Raw genomic sequence first — 24,027 nt, 5'->3', positions numbered from 1 at the left:
ATCTTTATGTAGAATTTTTTTGTGACATTTTAGACCTTTAATTGTTTTCTAATCTAAAGATATTTGTTTATTGCTGTACATTCTGTGTGTTTTAAGCAGTGTGTAAGCGTTTGGACCCGCACAGGCGCAAAACTAACAAGCTCTGTGCTGGACTTTAGAGCAGCTTTTAGTTAGTTGATGGTGCGATCTATTTCAGTTTCTCAAAAAAACAAAGCGCCAACAATTCGTCTTAAAACATCTCCTTTTCAGACACCCATGAGTCCACAAAGTGGCACAAACGATTTTCTATTTAAACAATGTGGTGCAAAACATGAAAATTAATGTTGCGCTGGTCTGAAATTTGCAACGAATCGCACCAAACTCATCTTGCGCCATATCACGCTCGCTTCTATTTATGTTAGCAATCTGGCAACCTGCATTTGCATGGAGTGGTTGGAAAAAAAACCCCTTGTCAAATATTTTGAATTTGGACTGCAACACATAGTTCAACCACTAGATGTAAATCCTACATACTGTACCTTTCATTTTGATTAAAATAAATCAACCCAAGGTTGGGCTTGTCTATATCCCAAAGTTCGGTTACGACAGCACAGCAGTGTATTTTATCTGCAAGTAAAAACTAATTTCTATAACGTATAATGAATAACGAAAAACTGATTTCTTTTATCTTTGCCATGATGACAGTAAATAATATTTGACCAAAAATTTTTAAAGGTACTAGTATTCCTGCTTAAAGTGACGCTTAAAGGCTTAACTAGGTCAATTAGGTTAACTTGCAAGCTAGGGTAATTAAGCAATCTATCGACTATCGAAAACAAATATTTGCTGAAATAAAGCAAATAAGAGTTTGTCCAGAAGAAAAAATATTATCAGACATACTGTGAAAAATTCCTTGCACTGTTAAACATCATTTGGGATATGCTTGAAAAAGAAAAAAAAAAATTATTTTGACTTCAATGCGTCATTACACTTATTGTAAATGTTTGTTTGATCATCTTTTTTACGTCATTCACAGCTAAACGTTTGATTGTTCTCTTCATTTATTTCCTCTGATGTCTGTGTGGTTTTTAGATGTGCAAAGTCAAGTCAGATCAAGACTGTGTCCAGCAGCAGTATATTTTTCAAGGGCAGCCGATTCCGCTACAGGTGAGATCATTCCTCTTTAAAGGAAAGTCAAGCGAATGCTCATTTTCTGTGTGTTATTTATAAAATCTCCTACTATTTAAATGTTCCTGGTTGTGTTCCAGTGGTCGTGTGGCTAAAGAAGTGATTGAAGCCAGTTCAAAGATTCAGAGGGATCCTCCTGTTGTGCACAGGTTAGCATTTATTTCTAGTATATCTGACCAACACTTAGGGTGACACGGTGGCTTAATGGTTAGAACTGCCATCTCACTGCAAGAAGGTCACTGGGTCGAGTCCCGGCTGGGCCAGTTGGCATTTCTGTGTGGAGTTTGCATGTTCTCCCCGTTTTGGCGTGGGTTTTCTCCGGGTGCTCCGGTTTCCCCCACAGTTGAAAGACATGAGCTATAGGTGAATTGAATAAGCTAAATTGGTTGTAGTGTGTGAATGTGAGAGTGTATGGGTGTTTCCCAGTACTGGGTTACAGCTAAAAGGGTATATGCTGGATAAGTTGGCGGTTCATTCCGCTGTGGCGACCTATAATGATTAAAGGGACTAAGCCGGAGGAAAATGAATGAATGAGTAGGAGTAAGTGCTGTTGGAATATCTAGCCAATTTCACTTGTTGTGGTTTTTTTAATGTGTTAACTGATTTCCGAAGCATCTGATGCTGTAGTATTTTAGCTTTTTTTCTTAACATTTTTGTGATTGTGTGTGTTTTTGTTGCTGTTTTAGGTGTCAGTTTGGACAAAGCAGAAGCTTTACGTCACTCAGTCATAAACAGCTCATAATGAACATGGAGCCGCTTTTACCAGCTTTAAGCTCCAGCAGGGAAAGCAGAGACTCCTCAGCAGATAACGGTAACGCACACACACACACACACCTGCATGCACACACACCAAAACAATCACAGTTTTTCTCCTGCATGATAAAAATTATCTAAAGCACCTTTGAAATTAATAATGCACTTTATTTTTTTATGGCTGACTCTGATTGCAGATTTTTCTAGGAGCAAATGGCCTGGTACAATTTTTTAAGATTGATTCTTAAAAGCTAGAAACAAAAAAAAGAGGACTAATATATTGACATGAACAGGCATAAAAGTGACCACTAACTTTTTTCCTCAGGTATATAAGCAATATCGCATGAGTAGTTGTGCGATGTGGCTGTATATCGGCACTGGTGGGAGGTGTGCATTGGCATGACGATATACAGCCACATTGCACTGCTACGAGTGTGATACTGCATTTATACAACAGTTCGATAGCATAATCGTGTATATAAAAAAAGACAATCAAACACGCAGTCGCAAAACCCTTTTGTATGAGGAATTACTTTCTTCCACCATTCATTCACATCTGCAGCTGACGTCAGAACAGCAGAAACTGTTGCTTATTCTCCAATGTCACTTTAAAACTAGTGTTTGAATGATTCTCTAGTGTAATATCTAAAGTGATGACAAACTAGGTCATTTTTGCTGACATTTTAAGATTGAAATGCCATCAGTCTACAGAGATTTCCCAGTATTCCACTGTTGTAATCGGGAGATCACAATAATTAACCCCAAAAAAGCCAAAGCAAAGCAAACACTACAAGATCACTATGGTATAAATACAGCACTACAACATACAAATGAAAGAGATCATCTTAGAATCAACCGTTACTTCCTTTGGTCTGCTCAGACAGGTTGATGGGGACCGATGCACTGCATCAGATGCTCCAAAATTAAAAATATTTTAAAATATGCACAATACTTATAATTAAACTCCATAAACAACTACATTTTCTACTAAAAAAGTCTCTAAAGTACATTATGTTGTCCAACAGCTGCAATTCATGTCAAACTGTACAGCGTCCTCTGCTTGTCGCTGTATGTGGACGGAGTAATACACAAGGGTGATGGGTGAAGAGGCGGTACAAGTGCTGTTATTTGCAGAATGTTGCATGGCTATCAGCTAATTAGATTCAAGAACCAGACAGAACTGATCCTGGAACACCATTTTGGTTGAAAAATGTAATCCATACCTTATTCCTACCCCTAAACCCAACCATAACTGTAAATTATTTCCAAAATCAGAGGGGAATAATAGTTGGATAAAAATCATCTAGAAGTTCATAACTCTAACCGTAAGCCTAAAATTAACATAAATAATAATAATAAAACTCAAAATAAAAATATCCCTTAATTCTGATTGGCTGATTGGACTGTTGTTCCAGGATCAACATAGATGTTGGTAAAATCAGGTTGGCGTCATCTTCACACGTATAAACGTAGCAAAGCATGCTTTTTCAGTTTGGCCTTTTTCAGTTTCAGCACATGTCCCTCAAAATGTTTGTGCATGACCCTAAAAGTGGATAATAACATAACTGACATAACTATAGAAGCTTGTTTTCTATTATTAATATATTCAAGCTACAGGTCAAAATGTGGTGCCAGATCAGATTTCAGAGGTGCCGGATTTGGATCTCCGGCACAAATTAAGCCCTGCGCTTGTTACACTTGAATACCATTCCATTAATGCTCAGTTTACAGGCTTTGAAATATAAAATGATTACAGTGCAGGTCTGGAGCAGAAATCTGCAAAAATGAAGCAAATATCTACCAATTCTGTTCAATCAATCAGTGCATCTCTGACATGAGGTTGTCAAGTAAACCTCCCTCGTCTTCAGTGTATCCGTTCAGATTGACCCAGCGAGAGGGCTGGTGTTCGTGGAGACTCTGATCAGAGTGTTAAAAATACATGTGAATATCCTAGCAGAAGACACCATGTTAGCGGTGATTAATAGCATGCCTGCTTGAGCTTGTGCATTAAAACAAAGACACCCAAGTACACAGGCTGCAGGTTTAACTCTTTAAAGGGACGCTCCACTTGTATTTATATTTTTTAAATAGGCTCATTTTACAACTCCCCTGGTGTTAAACGATTGATTTTTAACACTTTTAAATCAATTTAGCCAGTCTCTAGGTGTGGTGAAAGCACTTTTAGCTTAGCTTAGCATAGATCATTGAATCGGATTAGACCATTAGCATTTCTTTCCAAAAATTCACAAACGTGTTTAGATATATTCCACCTTTTTTTTTTGGAAATAGGCTTATTTTACAACTCTGCTAGTGTTAAATGGTTGATTTTTAACTGATCTCTGGGTTATGCGAGAGCACTTTTAGCTTAGCTTAGCATAAATCATTGAATCAGATTAGACCATTAGTGTCTTGCTCCAAAAATTCACAAACGTGTTTAGACAGTTTTCCCATTTAAAGCTTGACTCTTCTGTAGTTATATCGTGTTTCTAAGACAGACTGAAAACGAAAAATTGCTCAACTCTTTGAAATTTAGGTGCGAGATGCTAATGGTCTAATCTAATTCTATGATTTACGCTAAGCTAAGCTAAGCTAAGCTAAGCTAAAAGTGCCCCTGCCAGGCCCAAAGATTGGCTAAATGGATTCAAAAATGGTAAAACACAGCAGTTTAACTCTAGGAGACTTGTAAAATGAGTCTATTTCTCAAAAAAGTTGAGTGTTGCTTTAAATTTGGAGATATGGATCATGTGATAGAGCTGTGGAGTACTGTGTGGAGATGTAAAGCTTGTTCCTCAATCTTAAGCCCTTTACAGATCAACTTACCAGACGAGAGGACAAGGCTTTAAGGTCTGAATGTCAAACCTGCTGGTCTCAGATGTTCCCTGTACATCCTGCTATAAAAAAAACAATGCACATGTTATGATAGCTTCTGTATAGAGATCGGACAGAAGTGCTTTGTTTTTAGTGAAACGTCAAATAATCTCATGGCAACGTTGTGTGTTTTACTGGTGGAAATTGCCATCCACATTGTAAGTAATCCACATTTGGATGAATGGGTAAATACGTGCTACATGCTTTCCTCTCAATAACAAAAATAACAGTGGTGAGAAAATAGCGATATGGAAATATTTGGACTAGCTTCTATCCAGTGTGTGAATTATACATGCTTCAGTGAACCAATTATTTTAATCCAGCATAGGCTCATTCTGAAAAACGTAGCCCTATATATACATTTCTGAAGATCATGAATTATGTAGCCAGAAGTACGTATGGCTGCATTTCATCTTTAAAACGAATGCTACGGGGCTTTTCTTTTTCGTGCTTACTGGCTGACTGCTTATCTCCGTATGGACAGCTTTCCTGCTGTTAAGAGTTTGTCCAGTAGCTCGCCATGTACATTAGTGAACTTGAGACGCCGGGGTTCGAGTCCAGCAAAGAAAGGTTCCAGAAAGCAGGAAAGACAAAAACTGAAGCCAAAAAATGAAATAAACAAGTAAATAACAGCGTGAGAATGTGGTAAAATCTGAAAAAACGTGGTGAAAATCTAGCGTGGGCTTTTATTTTTCTGGGTTTCTTTTTAAAACTGTCTGTTGGGTTTAGGAAAGTGGGTGTTTGTGTCAATCGGTGCTTTTGAAAACACTATTGGATTAGGGAAGAAGGAGGGCGGATTAGTCGAGTGGTTAGTCAGTCAGTCAGTCGACAGTGGCCTCTAGTGGATTTACTTGAGAACAGCAGGCGTGAATGGCACTGGCGAGAGGAATATGATATCTGAAAAAGCGTACACAGCGGCCTCTAGTGGATTTACGTGAGACCAGCAGGCGTAAATGGCACTGGCGAGAGAAATTTGACATCTCAAAAGCGTACACAGCGGCCTCTGGTGGATGCGAGAAAACAAAAACTGCAAAAACTTCTGGTGCTCTCCAGAAATTTATACAGAAGTGCATTTTCAGAATGAATCTGGGTTGATTTAATCTCATTTATAAGGTAAACTTATTTAAGATTTCAGTGTTTTGAGGGATTTTGAGGAGGTTAATAGCTGATAATCACATGTCTGTTGAAATAGCCTATCAAAGATAAACTATTTTTATAATATAAAACAATGAATTGAGCTTAAAGAGATGCAAACCCTGAAAATGTACTCCCTGTTTAGTCACCCTCTAGTGTTTCCAAAATTTTGAGTAATTATGACTTCAATGGTTACAGGTTTCCAGCTTTCTTCAAAATATCTTCTTTAGTGTTTAACAAGAAGGCAAACAGGTTTGGAACATGTACAATACCAGATGAGCAAAAGATGAGACAATTTTCAGTTTTGGGTGAACTATCCCTTTAACAGTGATAAGCATGTTATCTCTTGCAGGGGTGTTGCTAGTGTGGGGTAAAGGGGGGCAGAGTACTTAGGGCCCTGGCAATTTAGGCAAATCCCTAACTGGCAAGCTCCCCCAGCCATTTTTTTTTTTACAGTGTAGAGTTGCATTCACAATTGTTTGATCTCTAGAATCTTGGAAGATGTTATCCAAAGCTCTTTGGCCTGTTTTCTGTTTTCCATATACATTGGCGTAACGTTGGTTGCTTCTTCTGTAGCTGCTTCTTAAGGTTTTATGGAATGTTTTCACATCCGGACACCTTGTTGATTGCTAGTAATCCAGCAATGGCTTTATTTAATGCAGGATGTCAGATTCCTCTTCTTCTTTGATGATGTACCACTTTGGTATGGCAAATAGAAGCTCAAGAATCAACAGAATACTTCATGTTCTCTGAGGTAACTCGGGCAAAGTTGGCATGGATGTATGCTGCAATGTCACTGCAACTGCTTTTGCTGATAAAGATAAACACTACCTGACAAAAGACTTGTCGCTTATATAAGTTTTAGGAACAACTAATAATAACTTGACTTCTAGTTGATCACTTGGTATCAAAAGTGGCTTACATGAAAGGCAACGACCTCTAGATTACGCTTATTTGACCAAAATAAAATATGATCATGCTGATTTTTAATTATTTAATTAGGACTGTTACGGCCCAAACTCAAAACTGGCTCGAATAACAACAACAATCAAGGTTTGAGCCGAACATATGGAAGACACAGACGTTGAATGGTTAAATTGACGTTCCGTCAATACGTTTTATTTTTCCATAAATCATAAGTTTTCAAAAGACAAAACATTAACAAAAATCAAGTAGACAGGTAGGGCAGCTAAGGTAAACAGGTCTCTGACTATACTGCTTTAAATGGACAGATCTTACCTAACTCCCGTGAAAGGAAAAAAAATAGGTGAGTCTTCCGGGCCGCTGCTTACCTTCGCTAAACTAAATAAATAACAAAACGTGACTATGAAAAATAAACCCCTACCTGCTACAAAACAAAGTATCAAAATAAACAAACTAGTTACAAACTAAGAATCAAAAAGATTAACAGGAACAAAACACTAAATGGAGCGGCATCTGGATGAATGATCGACTTGCGGAGCACCGCCTGCCAGACCGCCTGAGCGCAAGCCACCACCGAGCTGAGGGAGGGCGAGAGACTTCAAGGTAGAATGAGAGAGAGAGACGCCATGGTAACACTTTTACAATAAGGTTCATTAGTTAATGCATTTACTAACATGAACTAATCATGAACAACACATGTACAGCATTTATTAATCATAATTGATCATTTACTAATGCATTATCAACATTCAAGTCCATGCTTGTTAACATTAGTTAATGCACCATGAGTTAGCATGAACTAACAATGAACTACTGTATTTTCATTAACTAACGTTAACTAACATGAACAAATACAGTAGTAAATGTATTGTTCATTGTTTGGTCATGTTAGTAAATGCATTAATTAACATTAACTAATGAACCTTATTGTAAAGTGTGACCGACGCCATTGCTGTCAGCCTTATATAGTGGGAATCCCCAGCGACGTCACGGGCATCATCCAATCCTTGATAAGCCGGGTAGAAACACTCCTCCTAGTACTCGATGGCAACAAGCACAAACCGGCAATAAATACATAGATTCATTAAATAACACAGACCCACGTAACAAGGACAGTAAGGTCTGACTTTTTCCCAGGGATGGGTTGCGGCTGGAAGTAGTCCGCGGTTTAAAACGTGCTGGATAGGTTGGCGATTAATTCCGCTGTGGCGACCCTGGATTAATAAAAAGGTACTAAGCCGAAAAGAAAATTAATAAATGAATGAATAAGTAAGGTCTGACTTTGCTTAGACAAAAGTCTTGTAACTTAACAGAAATAATGTCCAGTATAGAATATAAAGTCATGCTGCAGTGGATAAAGAATGAATATTGTGTCTGACTCCATCATGAGCTTGGAGGTCTGCATCCATACATCTCTGCAATGACTCAAATCACTGATTAATAAAGTCATCTGGAATGCCAAAGAAAGCGTTCCTGCAGGACTCCCAGAGTTCATCAAGATTCTTTGGACTCATCTTCAATGCCTCCTCCTTCATTTTACCCCAGACATGCTCAATAATGTCTGGTGACTGGGCTGGACAATCCTGGAGCACCTTGACCTTCTTTGCTTGTTGCTCTTATATCTAGGATCGACTACAAGACTTTTGTCAGGTAGTGTATAACAGAAACTGCTTTAAAGGGATAGTTCATCCAAAAAGGACAATTCTGTCATCATTTATTCAATACTTTTTGAGTTTCAAAACATCTTTAGTGTTCAACACAAGAAAGAAACTCATTAAGGTTTGAAACCACTTGAGGGCGACTAAATAGGGAGTCAATTTACATTTTAGGTGAGGTGATCTATCCCTTTAAGTCTGTTGAAGTATATCAGTGCCTAAGGTTTTTTCTCTCTCCAGTAACTCATACTTGAAAATCTGTGTTTGATATCTACCAGCATAATGCTAAAGAAGCTTTTAGCTTTTTAGGGGGAAATTTACAACCTAGGAAAGTGACATAACATGGCTTTTGATTAAAATAGACCATTTGTTGGCTCACCTCTTTGATATTACGCTGGGTTTACAAAATTGCACTATAGATCTATCAGATGGCTTCATGCTGTTCAAAGGCTTTCAAATCTTTCCAGACATGCTTCAAGGAGTTGATTTTGTTAGATTTGTTAAATGCCAAACTGCTAGGGTGAGAAACATTTTGCTTATCTTTGAGTCGCACATGGTGTTGTTGTTGGCTGTTTTCGAGTAGCAGTCTTAAAGGAATATTTCACCCCAGAAGAAAAAATCATTAATTCATTTTCTTTTCGACTTAGACCCTTTATTTTTCAGGAGTCGCCACAGCGGAATGAACCGTCAACTTATCCAGCATATGTTTTACACAGCGGATGCCCTTCCAGCTGCAACCCATCTATAGCACATTTCATACACAATGGTAATTCAAAGTGCTTTACATAAACAAGAGTTAAATAAACAAAATACAAGTATAAGAAAAAACATTAAAGAATAAAAATGATTAAAATCTGATTAAAATGTGTTAAAAGGTTATAAAAGAATGAAAAAGAAAAGAAAGACATAATAGTGTGATCTGTGGGACGTAGCACAGTGCTCATTCAGTAAAGGCACATCTAAACAGATGTGTTTTCAGTCCTGATTTGAACGTGCCTCATGTTGGAGCACATCTGATCATTTCTGGAAGCTGATTCCAGCAGCGGGGACTGTAGTAGTTATAGCAAGCATTTAATTGATTTGATTGCTAATTAAGGCTTTTATATTGATGATTGAGAAGGGTATGAAGAATTTTGGACATGCTACTTATTATTTACATGCTATTATTAATTTTTACTCATTAAAATAATGCATTTTATTATTTTAAAATAATAACATATCTGACCAATGCAAAAGGTGCTTGTTTTGGTATGCTTTTCACATTGTTTTATTGTTTTAATATCTAGTCATGAAATATTAATTTTCATAAAAAAAAAAAGAGTGAGAGATCATCCAGGGTCTGCAGTGGGACGTGGAGACGTGCGATGTCTGCTAGATGTCCTGTACTCTGATCTGAAGGGTTTCTCCATAATCAGCCCCTGTGATTAGCAAAGCCTTGTGCTATGACTGATGCTGTATAAATAGCTCATCCTGCATTTGGGCTGATCCGGCTCCTAATACCCCGACTTTGTTAACACCCTGCACATGTCCGCTGTTCAGGGGCAGGACGGCAGGACCATGTCCTAGAAGTGTGTGCGGTTTTTACTACAGCATTAACCCAGAAGAGTCTGAGAGTTTGTGTTGTGAACTTAAAGGAGGTCAGATATGGAGGTTCTGGGAGAGCAGGAAGCGCGTGGAGGTGATGTGTACGCTGTGGTGGGTTGCGAGGATGCAGATGAAGTTCTGAAGGTGGTTTTGGAGGAAGGTTTAGAGGAGCGGGCTGACGCCATGCGCTGTCAGGTGAAGATCACCACACGGCACAATCTGCAGCTCCGCATGGCCAACTACACAGACCGGGATGTCTATGTGAGGTTGCTTGGCCATGGGGATCGTATCTCAGGAACCGGTACGGAAGTGTCATTCATACTTGCTCGTTCTCTCAGAATAGCAACTTTGCATCATTATAAAGCTTTGAAAGCATATTCATACCCCAAAATTACTAAAAAAATATCTGTAAATTAGCAGTTTTATGTGTTTTTCCTTGTTTTTTATGCCTTTGAATTGCATTATGGGATCTTAATTTTTTTCAACAACTTTTAACCTTCAAAATTTTTAACAAAGTGACTTTTATTAACATTTTTGATAGTTTAAAGTAGGGTTGTCTGGTTTACCGGTACTGTGGTAGAATTGTGACAATATGACTCCAAAATACTGGCGGTGCCACTGTAATTTGTAAACGATAGTATTGTCATTAAAGGACCCCTATTTTTCATTTAAAAAGATCTTATTTTGGGTTTGGGGGTCTCCAACAACATGCTGATATGTGCATATAATGTGCTTTTAATTTTACCTAATTATCCCAGTGACTCCCATATGATTCGTTCAGCAATTCATTTATTCTCAAACCACTCCTTAGCACTAAGCTAATCTGCGCTGATTGGACCGATGACCCAGTCTGTTGCGATTGATTGACAGTACAGTATAAAGTAGCAGAAAGTATGTGAGAGCTCAATGCAGGAATGCAATAAAGCAATACAGTCAAACACAAGAATATTACTCTACTCTTAACGCTAACCCCAAATAATAACGACACATTCAGTATTTATCCACATAGTGTTAAAGGTTTTAACTACTTTGAAAATTGATCGCGCCGCTTGTAAGGAACAGTCGATGGTGGCCATAGCAAAGGCAAACAGCAGAGGATCACTAGTTCAGAAACGCATTTAAATCGGTAAAGGAAGAAGCACGTTTTTAACGTGGTTTTGGGCACGATATGTGAAAAGCCCCATACAGATTTAACCTGAGAGATACAGTACGAACACTGATCTATAATAGACATGTGAGAACAAGCCGTGCGGGGCCATTACAACTACGGGGCCATTGTAACACACAATTACACACATATTTTACAAACTACACAAAATGAGTCAACAATTTTAATGACAGGTTCTGATCCGCATTAAGAAGAAACTGGTCCATTTGAACTGTAAAATGAAAAATGATGGTGATGTACTGTCTCGACGTCCATGTGTTCAATCAAAATATCCGAACCAAACTAGATTTGTTTATTCAACTCTGAGTCGACTATTTTGCTATTTTGGATGGTTTCATTCACTTAGTGCTATGTTACATACTGCATTTTCAGCTCATTTTCAAAAACCCATAATAGGGGCTCTTTAACGGTCTATCTACGATACATAATGTTGCATGTTGAAAAGTCACTAAAATGCTCACACGTTTGTGCAACAATAGACCATTTGGTATGAATAGTCTGTGAAGCCCTGTTGCAAAACTATGTAGAATTCAGGCTTTTTTTTTTTGCACGATTTGAAATGTTTAAGTTTGAAAGCACATCCGAATCGGTTCATTTCTGTTCCTGTCAATAATATTTACTAGCCACAACAACCGCAACAATCTCTTAAAAAGAACGACTCACAAAATGAAATTTTGAATATCTGATAAGACAAAAAAAAAAAAAAAAACTACAGATGAAAAACCCAAAAGAGCAAGAAGAAACATTGACACAATTTTTGACCATTTCATATAGCCTAATTTTGTTGATAAAACACTCCATTTGTTTAACAAATTTCATTCGGTATATATATTTTTTTATTTTAATGTATTTTTTTTTTTTGTTGGTCAGTATTTATTTACAGTATGTATTTATTTCATAGATTTGAGTTATGAATTAGGGCGACGCGGTGGTGCAGTAGGTTGTGCTGTCGCCTCACAGCAAGAAGGTCGCTGGTTCTAGCCTCGGCTGGGTCAGTTGGCATTTCTATGTCGAGTTTGCATGTTCTTCCTGCGTTCGTGAGGGAAAAATAAGTAGTGGAGTAAAGCACTGATACCAGAAAAATCTACTTAAGTACAGTAAGTACTTACAAAAGTAAGTACAAAAGTATTTGTTCTTCGTTACTTCCCATCTCTGGCCATTTCTAAGGCGTCACTCCAGAATTGCTGTATTTTTGCATTTCCTAGATCAACCTTTAATTCTATGAAATATATATTTTTTAATAATAACACAATATATTAAGGGCGAGGCAGTGGCGCAGTAGGTAGTGCTGTCGCCTCACAGCAAGAAGGTCGCTGGTTCGAACCTCGGCTTAGTTGGCGTTTCTGTGTGGAGTTTGCATGTTCTCCCTGTGTTAGCGTGGGTTTCCTCTGGGTACTCCGGTTTCCCCCACAGTCCAAAGACATGCGGTACAGGTGAATTGGGTTGGCTAAATTGTCCGTAGTGTATGAGTGTATGAGTGTGTGGATGTTTCCCAGAGATGGGTTGTGGCGGAAGGGCATCCGCTGCGTAAAAACTTGCTGGATAAGTTGGCGGTTCATTCTGCTGTGGCGACCCCGGATAAATAAAGGGACTAAGCCGACAAGAAAATGAATGAATGACGTTATATTAAAGTTATCTCTAAAAATACTGTTTGTATGTTTATGTAAGGACATTTTGTCTTGAAAATATTAACTTAAATACTCCCATTATAACTAGTTTTAACTTGAATCGTACATTTAGCTTTATTTATTCATTAATCTTACTTCGGCTTAGTCCCTTTATTCATCAGGGGTCACCACAGCGGAATGAACCAACAACTTGTCCAGCATAAGTTTTACATAACGGGTGCCCTTCCAGCCGCTACCAAGTACTGGGAAACACCCATACACTCTCACATTTGCACACACACTCATACACTTCAGCCAATTTAGCTCATCATGTGTCAGTATTACAAAAACTGCTACTACCAAAAACAACACAACATTACAGCTTGCATCTGTACAAAATAATCAAATTGATTGAGTGACTGGAATGTTGTTACCTTGTAGTTAAAGTCATGTTACGAATAACACAGAAAACGAATCAAAATCCAGGTCGCATCTGTTTTCCTCTTATGCCTTTCACACTCCTTTGGAAAAATCACCCTCAGATTTAGTTATTGTGTCATCGAACTGTTGCCATGGCAGCTGTGATGGTCTGTTTCCAGTGACGACTGTTGCCTCCCCCTGGGTTAAACGTCCCTATAAGCATCACCATGCTGGCATCTACATGCTAAAGTGTGTGTTTTATATAAGTTGTTCAACAGATAACACATAATTAACCAATTAATTTGACAGATATTACATTTCAGGCACTATTAGGTGACTGTCAGTGCTGATGCCATGATATCTACTACAGTGTCAATGGAAAGTCATTTATTTACATAGTGTGAATTAAAGGCTATCAGTCCAATAATAATAATATACATATATATATTTTTAATAGAGCTATTATATATGATTTTGAAATGAAATGATGGTTATGTTAGATAACACTCTAAGCGTGTGTGTGTGTGTCTGTGTGTGCGTGTTAGAGAATAGTTGCATGGAGAAGCTTCGACGTCAGTGACAACTTAGCCAGGAGACTTGTCTTAATCCACACTATACCCAGGCAGCTGGGTCTATATTTAGACTGGACTTGCCCAAAGAACACAGGCTACAGCCGTGCCTCCCAACCACTATATAAACATATAATAAAACATGCAGACTAAAGAGCACAAGATTTAGCTTGCCGTTTAGTTTGTCTATATATTGTATACAGTTGAGGGCAAAGTGAATAGCCCTCCTGTGAAATATTTATTCTTTTTCTAATATTTCTCAAGTGATATTTAACGTGCAAAACAATTTTCAGTATTTCCGATAATATTTTAAAGCGGTTTCAAAATTATTCTTAAAGTCAATATTATTAGTTTTAATATTAATAATTTATTTTCAATTGACTACAGAACAAACCAATCGTCATACAATGACTTGCCTAATTGCCTAATAAGTCATTATTTTATATTATTCGATCAAAGAAATCCGTTATTAGAAACTAGTTTTTATTAAACTATTATGTTTAGAAATGTGTTGAAAAAAATATAATTCTGAACCTCAGCCGGGTCAGTTGGCATTTCTGCGTGGGTTTCCTCTAGGTGCTCAGGTTTCCCCCACGAGTCATATAGACGTGCTCTATAGGTGAATTGGGTAAGCTAAATTGATCGCAGTTTATGTGTCTGAAAGCTGTGTGGGTGTTTCCCAGTACTGGGTTGCAGCTGGAAGGCATACACTGGGTAAAACATATTATAGATAAATTGGCGGTTCATTCCTCTGTGGCGACCCCAGATTAATAAAAGGATTAAGCCGAAAATAAAATAAAAGAATGAATATAGATGGACACTGTTAACATAGGGCTTTCTTTTGGCACAATACAGTTTCAACTGGGATTTGTGGATGCAGCGTGTATTGTATGCACAATGTATTGTGGTACTTGACAAAGGTTTGACAAAGTAGTCCTGAGCCCATGTGGTGATATCGCTTATCGATAAATGAGGATTCTTGATGCAGTGCTGCCTGAGAGATGATTTTCAAAGTAGTCATGTCACAGATGTCTGGGCTAGCGTTTTGTCGCTGCTTTGTTTACACTGCAAGATGGATCGGCGACAGGGGGTTTCACACACCCAGAAGTGCGAAATGCACATTAATATGGCAGCATTATTTAATGACACTGTCTAACAATAATTCGTATTTTTACAGTTCGGTGGGGTCTAGGGTTTGGGTGTGGGTAGGCATTAAAAAATACAATTTATTGGGTAATTTAATATAGACAAGATAAATAATACTCGGTACAACTATTGTTTTTACATTACTGTGACGGTTGGGTTTAGGGTAGAGTTGGCGGTAGACGTTAATAAAATACAATAAATGGAAAATTTTATAAATAATGTAAATAAACTTTCGGCCACAACCATATGTGATCTAGCAACAACCGTCTGAGCCTCTTCCCTAGAGAATCCCCAGTATAAAGCGACCTCTGATTGGCTCTTGTGATAGAAGGCGGGGCTTCATTCACCATATTGACCATTACACTTTTCCCCATTCAAAACTATACGAGTGACATGTCTTGTGTATTTTATAGTCTTTGGTAAAATTCAGCTTTAAGACAGAGGAGCTCAGTGAGGACCTGTAGCTGCACATTGTGGCTGCTCAAAAGTCAGGAAAAGGCTGTAAGATCATATCTAAATATTTGAAGTTCCAGCAGCTACTAGTATTATTTAAATAAAAGACAAAATGTATTGATTAACCCAAGCACTTGTTCCTTCTGCAGGACTTTCAGCTCTGAAAGACTGTTTATCTGTTTCTGCTGAAGTCAATGGGAAAATTGAAAGTTCTAGATCAGATCACCTCAAAAAAGATTGTCTCTCCAAGTATCACCACAATGATCAGTATTGAAATACAGTAGCGTAGTTGGCCAAACTAGGCAGCTACAGCACTGCACATTTCGAGGCAGAGTCATATTCATATTTATACAATTTTTTAAAAACTTTGAAATGTATGTTGCATGTACATATGACATATTTTTAAAACTTTTTAAAATCTAAACAATAACTTGTATGTAGATTGGTAGGGAACCCATTTTTCTCAGAGGATGTCAAGCTGACAAAACATATGCGGAGAAAATAAAAAGCACTGCAGAGTTTGGGTGTTTGTGTTTGCATACAAAATATGAGGCTGATCAGTCAGTTCTTGTCACGTGACTCGTGGCGTGGCATTTTGAAAAGTTAGGATGTTTTTAATCGGGCAAGCCTGGAATATGCAAGTGCGTCGTGCTGCAGTTCTTACTCATTTTACTAGCCCCTGGGTTAAATTTTGATGCTCATGTGACCGAGATGTAACAAGACAATATGGTCATTTTTCAAAATAAAAGATTTTTCTAAATAAATGATCGTTCAGACTCTGATTATAAATAAAACGGAAACAATCATTTTTTTTTTGTGCGGCCCGATACCGATTGATCTATAGAATGGTGCCAGTCTGTGGCCCGAGGGTTGGGGACCACTGCTCTAGCGCGTATCTGCTCTGCAAGCACCACACACCTCTTTCTCTAGTTGTGCATCATTTGAGTTGATTTTTAGCAGCTGATGACGCGATGCACTAAAGTAAACGTTCTAAGCACATCGCTTTGATCGTAGGCTTTAGAGAACAGCCAATGCTGATCACATTAGTGTTATCGTACACATCAAATAATTATAATTATATTCATTTTTTCTTTCATCACTCAGTGATTCCTCAGCGTACCACTAGAAGTAAGCCAGCGTACCACAAGTGTTACACGTACCACAGTTTGAGAACCACTGTTCTAGCCCATTCCAAATAGTCCAAGCTGTTCTAAAGCATCCCAATGACCCTGATGCATTGGGAACTGCTGTTTTAATCAACCCAGCTGGTGGAAAACAGAAGCTCTGTGCTAGTTTGTGGACTGTTCTAGACACTGTTGGTTTGTGGAGAGACAAAGGAGCTTAGTGAGTACCTGCAGCTATATATTGTGGCTGCTCAAAATTCAGGAAAAGGAGACCATATCTAAATGTTTTGAAGTTAATACAATGCAGAGTATTCTTAAACGAAATAAATGATTCATTGATTAACGCAAGCACTTGTTGCTTCTGCAGGACTTTCAGCTCTGAAAGACTGCGTTCACCTGTCCCCACTCAAGCCGTCGGTCACTCCTGAAGAAGCCGAGATGGAGGAGATGCTAAACTTCAGCCAGGAGAGACGAGAAGATGAAGCCTCTCAGCGGACCCGAGTGGACGAGGACAGGAGAGAGATCCACGTGGACAGTGAAGATGACACCAGCGGTGGCGCTCATACCATCTCCGACACCGCCTACAGCCCGTGTGCCAGCCTGGTGCCCACGCCGGTGGAGGAGGCTCAGGGCGGCCTGGAGCTGCTGTTTCAGAGCCCCGCACGTCTGCTGAAGGAGCTGCATGCCGACCCGGACATGCAGAGGGAGCTTCAGGCGGAGCGGCAGAGGGAGGCAGAAAGAGAGGCCTTTCGGCAGTCGCTTTGCTCTCCGTCATCGGGACGCCAGCAGATGCAGGCATGCCTCCGCAGCGCTGCCCGTCTAGTGCTGATGGCCACGGGTCTCCTCATGATCCTGCTGCCGCTACTCCTCGTCCTGCTGGAGTCAGATCTGGACATCTCCTTCCTGCACGACATCCGGCAGACGCCCGAGTTTGAGCAGTTTCACTACGAGTACTACTGCCCGCTCCGCCGCTGGTTCCTCTGCAAGCTCCAGATCATGACGGAGCATCTTTCAGGGAATGAATAGGGATGGGAATGAAACCAGAAGGACAGGTTTGCTCTCCTACATGGGTTATTCATTCACATCTTCTTCTCTTTTTTTTCTTTGAGAATCATGCTGATAAGTTGCTGTAGCAGTTATTGAGACTGGCTGTTGTTTTAGCTGTAGCTTTTCTTTTCATGCCGGACTGCAGCACCTTCAGCTCTGTAGAGTTCAGAAAAAGGGTGTACAAAAAGCACAGCTCTGAAATACATCATACAATTCAACATCGACTATGGTTATGTATGACTTTTCTATACTTTTCATTCATTTCATCTGCCCGTTTTCATAAACATAAAAAAAATCAGTCAGGGTCCAAAATTAACTTGTTAGTGGTGAGTGAATACAATTTTTTGTTTATTTAATACTAAATAAATTAAATACTATTTTAAAAATAATAAATATAATGTTCTTTTTATTATTTTGTGTGTGTGTGTGTGTGTGTGTGTATATATATATGTATGTGTGTACATATATATATGTGTGTGTGTGTATGTATATATATATATATATATATATATATATATATATACACACACACACACACACACACACACACACACACACACACACACACACACACACACACACAAGAGTAGTAGTGCGATATGGCTGTATATCGGCACTGGTGGGAGGCGTGCATTGGCTCGAGGCCACAAGCCGAGTGCCTTAGTGTCCCACCATTGACGATATACAGCCATATTGCACTGCTATGAGTGTTATTGCATTTATGCAACAGTTCAATGCCATAATTGTGTATACAAAAAGAAAATCAAACATGGAGAGTCTGAAAAATCCTTTTGTACGAGGAGCTACTTTCTTACGCCATTTATTTACATCTGCAGCTGACATCAGAACAGCAGAAACCGTTGCTAATTCACCAACGTGACTTTAAAGCTAGTATTCAAGTGATTCTCTAGCATAATGTCTACAGTTATGACAAAACAGGTGATTTTGCTCACATTTTAAGTTTGTAAGGCTGAACAGCATGAAATGCCATCAGTCTACAGAGATTTCCCAGTATTTCTCTGTTGGAATCAGGAGATCTCAATAATCAACCCAGAAAAAGCCAAAGCAAAGCAAACACTAGCAGATTACTATGGTATAAATACAGCCCTACAACATACAAAAGAGAGAGATCGACTTAGAATGTCACTTACCTGTTTAAAAATAATTTTAACAGTTGTAGTTTGAGTTTTTCCTCCCCTAAGGACGTATTATACTGTCTCTGTCACCATCTTGTGGTGCAACCAGTTTTGCTCTGCTTAATGACAGGCTGATGGCCTGAATTTTTAGAAATTATAAGTATTTAAAAAAAGGAACTATCCTTATAAATAAGCTGCATAGTTGCAATCTAAAGGCCTAAAAAAGCCTTAAAAGTACATAATGTTGTCCAACAGCTGCAATATTTGTCAAACTGTAGTGAGTTAATTGATCCGCTGTCACTACGTGGGCGGAGTAATACACAAGGGTGAGGAGGCTGTACGATTGCTGATATTGCAGAATATCCAGCCTGATCTCACGAGAAAACGTAAGTATTTTACGTTTTGGCAGTTTAGTGGCTAATTCGTACGAATTCGTACGAGTTCAGTCGTAAGAAAATGTACGATTTTAAAAAGGAGGCGTGGCACCTAACCCCACCCCTAAACCCAACCGTCATTGGGGGATATGCAAATCGTACTAAAATGTACGAATTAGCCACTAAATGAAAAAGTTACGAATTGCCGTGAGATTGTGTTGGAATATCACATGGCTGTCAACCAATCAGATTCATGAACCAGACAGAACTGTTGTATAAATAAATATACACCAGATTAATCTTTTTTATTTGTTATTTTTATATTTTTAAACAGTCTAGGGTATTGAAATGAAAGTCTTTTCTCACAGCTGTTCACCATTGATAGTAATGTGAAACTTAATTAAAACTTAATTTTTGATTTGTAATGTGCAGTGCTAACAGCTTAATTTAGTCAAGTTTAAAGACTTTAAAGAATTATTTGATTTCAGATTTTCAAATCAGCCTAATATTGTCTTATCCTAGCACATACATCAATGGAAAGATAATGTTTAAATGAAAAAAAAATACTTTGTAGTCCAGGGTCACATATTAGTAAGCTTTCTGAAGGATCACTTGACACTGAATATTACCATTGATTTTATTTAATAATAATTCCTCATACTCACCAAAGACTCGTTTTATTCAAGTTTAAGCTAATTTTGGACCCTCTTCCTGCAGTGCGAAATGCTTTGCCTCAATCCACCTCCATTACAATGCAGATCAAATAACAGATGTCAAAATGTAGAAGATGCACAGGCAGGACAAGGAGCTCAGACCCGCTTCCCTCAATCAAAACCTTATTTTCTTAAAAATCCAATGACAGATTCTGACCTCACAACACTGTATTAAAACACACACACACACACATAGACACACAGACTAGATATGAGAACGAGGGCAAGCTATACAAGCTAAAACGTAATATCTGTTTTTAAAATTTTATACATTTTTTAATGTGACGCTTACAGTTACTTATATTTTTCAGCAAAAAAAATAAATAAATAAATCTAAGTTATAATCTTATTTAAACTAAAAAAAAGTAGGTGGTGTAGAGGTGAAATATTTTTTATTATCACTGAAAATTTACCTTAAAATGCTGTGCTGCGTTTTTATATAGAATAGCACAAACTACGAAAAACAGATTTCGTTTTTTTCTTCAGATTTTCAGATGTCATGAGCAGATGTTACAGCAGGCTGTGCTTGTATGTTTGAACAAACTGATCACTGTAATCACACAACATAGTGCATACAAACATAACCAAAACGCCATAGATGCAGATGATTACGCATTATTCAAGAACATACAGAAAGTTTGTCTGTATTATTATGGAGTAATGAAAAGACTGAGCACATGCATTTAAACAATGAAAGAGGAGCTAGTTTATAGACAGCCTGCTCTCACGAGGAAATAACTATTTTACATTTTTTTTCAGTTTAGTGGCTAATACGTATGAATTCGTACGAGTTCAGTTGTACGAAAATATCTAATTTTAAAAAGGAGGCGTGGCACCAAATCCCGCCCCTAAACTCAGCCATCATTGGGGATGAGGAAATCGTAATAAATTGTACGAATGAGATTGTACAAATTTATACGAATAAGCTACTAAATCAAAAAGTTACAAATTGCCATGAGAGAGCGTTGGCCCACACGTTTAAGTTTTATTTTGCACAATTGGCTCTCACGAGAAAAAATAACTATTTTACTTTTTGTCAGTTTAGTGGCTAGTACGTACGAATTCGTACAAGTTCAGTTGTACAAAATATATGATTTTAAAAAGGAGGCGTGGCACCAAACCCCCTCCCTAAACCCAGCCATCATTGGGGGATGAGCAAACTGTACTAAATTGTGCAATTGAGATCGTACGAATTTATACAAAATAGCTACTAAATCAAAAAGTTACGAATTGCTGTGAAATAGCGTTGGCCCAAACGTTTAAGTTTAATTTTGCACAATTGGCTCTCACAAGGAAACGTAACTATTATACTTGTTGTCAGTTTAGTGGCTAATTCGTAAGAATTCGTACAAGTTCAGTTGTACAAAACTATAGGATTTTAAATGAGTTGTGGCACCAAACCCCGCCCCTAAACTCAACCATCATTGGGGGTTGAGCAAATCGTACTCAGTTGTATGAATGAGATCGTACGAATTTATACGAATAAGCTACTAAATTAAAAAGTTACGAATTGCCGTGAGATTGCGTTGGCCCAAACGTTTCAGTTTCATTTTGTACAATTGGATTTTTCAATATATTTCTGAAAAGTATTTTTAATCGATTCTGTAAGGTGTATCAGTGCAGGGTTTCAGTCACACATTATTGATTTTATCCATCAGATATCGGTTGAAGTGTGCTTTGGTCTCAGTGTAGCATTGCTTTTGATGACTTGTTTAGCGCAGTCTATTCTATTATTAAATCCACCCAAATGTAATGGTTGTTTACTGAACTTCATGTGGTTCTAAACCTTTATGAGTTTCTTTTTTTTTTGTTTCAGTTCAACACTCATAAAAAAAGGTTTTAGGAATGTTAGAAACCGGTAACCATTGACTTCCATAGTAGGAAAAACAAATACTTTGGAAATCAATGATTAGTGGTTTCCAACATTTTTTTTTAAATCAGTTTTTTTGTGTGTGTTAAACAGAAAAAAAAAATCTAAATTCAAGGAGGTTTGTGACTGAGATATTCAGTTTTGGGTGAACTGTCCCTTTAAAACTGTCCTATTTTAAAACCTGAAAAACCTGTGAAGACTTAAATTTTTTTTATTTATTCACAACAAGCTAATAGCTATTTTTATTTTACAATAAGCTTATAGCCCCTTTCACACATACTGTTAGCTAATAGCTACTTAAAGGGTTTATAGTATTTTCACACATTCAGTAAATTACTGTTTAGATCAAACACCAAACACCATCAACACCATCAAACACCATCAACATAAACTTACAAATTGTGGTGAAATAGCGTTGAAGATCTAACCAAACATTTATTTTCACTCGCAGAGACGTATTGTTCACCTAAAGAATAACAATGTGGGCTAGCAAAATAAACAATGAATTTTGACTTCACACAAAGTTAAATGCTAATTGCTAATGCTAATAGTAAGTGCTTTGCTTTATATTGTAGTAAAATAATGTAGTAACACTATTTATTTTGGGCATTTCATTTTGAAAGGACGGTCGATATATTGACAGAAGGTGAAGTGGTAGTGGGGATGCTAGGCTAACAGTGTTGACATGTAAAAACCATTTTAAGCTATGATTTAATAGACCAAAGCTTTGATTCCCAAAGACCAGTGACCAATTTGATTTCTTATGTCACGATCCCTTTGAAAGGATGAACCGCTGCTGTTGTATTTTAACGCTAGTTAATGTGTGAAAGGGGCTAATGATTAGATGATTAGATTAGCATTTTTTTTTTTCTTCTTCCTGACAGGCTTTGAGCTCATCCGCATGAACTAATCCAGTTAAACGAATACCAGATGTGATGTGATGGTGCTGAGGTAAAAGCAAAAGGGCTACGACACACTTCTGTCAATGCATCACACACTCAGACGAGCTCTGTAGAAACAGCAGGTGGCGCTCTCAGGAACGTACAGTACGCGAGGGATCTTTAAAGAGCTGTTTATTTTCTGATAGAAAAACAGACGAAAATGAAACAAATATGCATATCAGCAAATCTTACAGAGCATTTACCAGAGAAAATATTTGATAGTGTATATGTTATGTGTGATGTTCAGTCTCATTATTACATTACCATTACAACATATAACATCGACATAGAGCATAAAGTTGTGACTCAGTCAGTGTTTGTCCGTGTAAATACATTTTTTCTCTGATATATCATCAATGTTTTTTGTTTTAAATCACATACCGTGTAGACTACCAGTCAAAAACAAGGACACGCTATTATGTTCATTGATATTTATTGATATTTAAATTTAAAAAATACAGTAGGCCTATTACACTGCTGAACATACCCATATTCCACTGCAACAGGCAGCAAAAGTGGTTTGGAAAATGACTTTGTACTCTTCTTCTTCTTTTATTTTAATGAATATAAAGCGGTTAAAATTTTGTTAATTTAAAATTAAACATATGAAAACTATAAAATGCGATTAGCTGACTTAATAAATTAACGAGTAAAGCTATTGTCTTAAAATTAAGTAAATGAACTGTGTGCATAATAATACAAATTTTGTTAAGTCAACATTTTTAAGTTACTATGGCATTTCTTGAAGTTTTAAGTAAAGTCCACTCGTTTTGTTTTTATTTTACTTCAATATAATTTATTTTATTTATCTTTACATAGTGAAGGTACCTAATATAAAGCCTAATATTTTGTTAATTTTAAATTGAACATGTGTACACCTTAAAAGGGGATTAGTTGACCTTACTTTAAAAAGTGAGTAAAGCCATTACCTTAATTTTATTATGCATATAGTTCATTTAATTAAATTTAGTTCAGTCAACTTAAAATTGAGCTACAACAGGTTTACTTGCTGTTTTAAGTAAAGTCAATTTATGTTTTTATTTTAATATATTTTATGTTTACATAGTGAAGGTACCTAATATAAAGCAGCTAATATTTTGTTAATTTGAAATTAAACATAAGTACACTTTAAAAGGTGATTAGTTGGCTCAATAAAAAAATAAAAATAAAAAAAGCCGTCACATTAAAATGATTAACTAAATGAACTATGGTCATAATAATGAACATTTAGTTAAGTCAACTTAACATTTTTAAGTTACAATGGGTTTACTTGCTGTTTTAAGTAAAGTCTACTTATACTGTTTTTGTTTATTTTATTTTGATGTATTTTATTTCATTTTGACACCGTATAGGTATCTAATATAAAGCAGGGCC

The 24,027-nt window shown here is 37.3% G+C and overlaps 1 protein-coding gene across 6 annotated transcripts in view; it reads left to right on the top strand.

Annotated features, from left to right (window-relative positions):
• Positions 1-23,803, top strand: part of frmd3 (FERM domain containing 3) — an 85,626-nt gene extending 61,823 nt beyond the window's left edge. For 2 of the 6 annotated variants that reach the window (XM_073911218.1, XM_009304291.5), the window contains exons 11-15: positions 1,072-1,146; positions 1,248-1,316; positions 1,854-1,978; positions 16,940-17,624; positions 22,597-23,803. In XM_073911218.1, the coding sequence (XP_073767319.1) occupies positions 1,072-1,146; positions 1,248-1,316; positions 1,854-1,978; positions 16,940-17,598 (928 nt within the window). In that variant the 3' untranslated portion in view covers positions 17,599-17,624; positions 22,597-23,803. Of the gene's footprint in view, positions 1-1,071; positions 1,147-1,247; positions 1,317-1,853; positions 4,085-4,120; positions 5,393-15,597; positions 15,738-16,939; positions 17,844-22,596 lie in introns of those variants that run through there. The other 4 variants (XM_021478501.2, XM_002663231.6, XR_012384795.1 and 1 more) reach the window with 3 other exon arrangements.
• The last annotated feature ends 224 nt before the right edge of the window (positions 23,804-24,027 follow it).

This window comes from Danio rerio, chromosome 8 (genome assembly GCF_049306965.1).
Source record: "Danio rerio strain Tuebingen ecotype United States chromosome 8, GRCz12tu, whole genome shotgun sequence".
In the NCBI taxonomy this organism is placed as follows: domain Eukaryota; kingdom Metazoa; phylum Chordata; class Actinopteri; order Cypriniformes; family Danionidae; genus Danio; species Danio rerio.
This window is presented reverse-complemented; position numbering and strand designations above follow the sequence as displayed.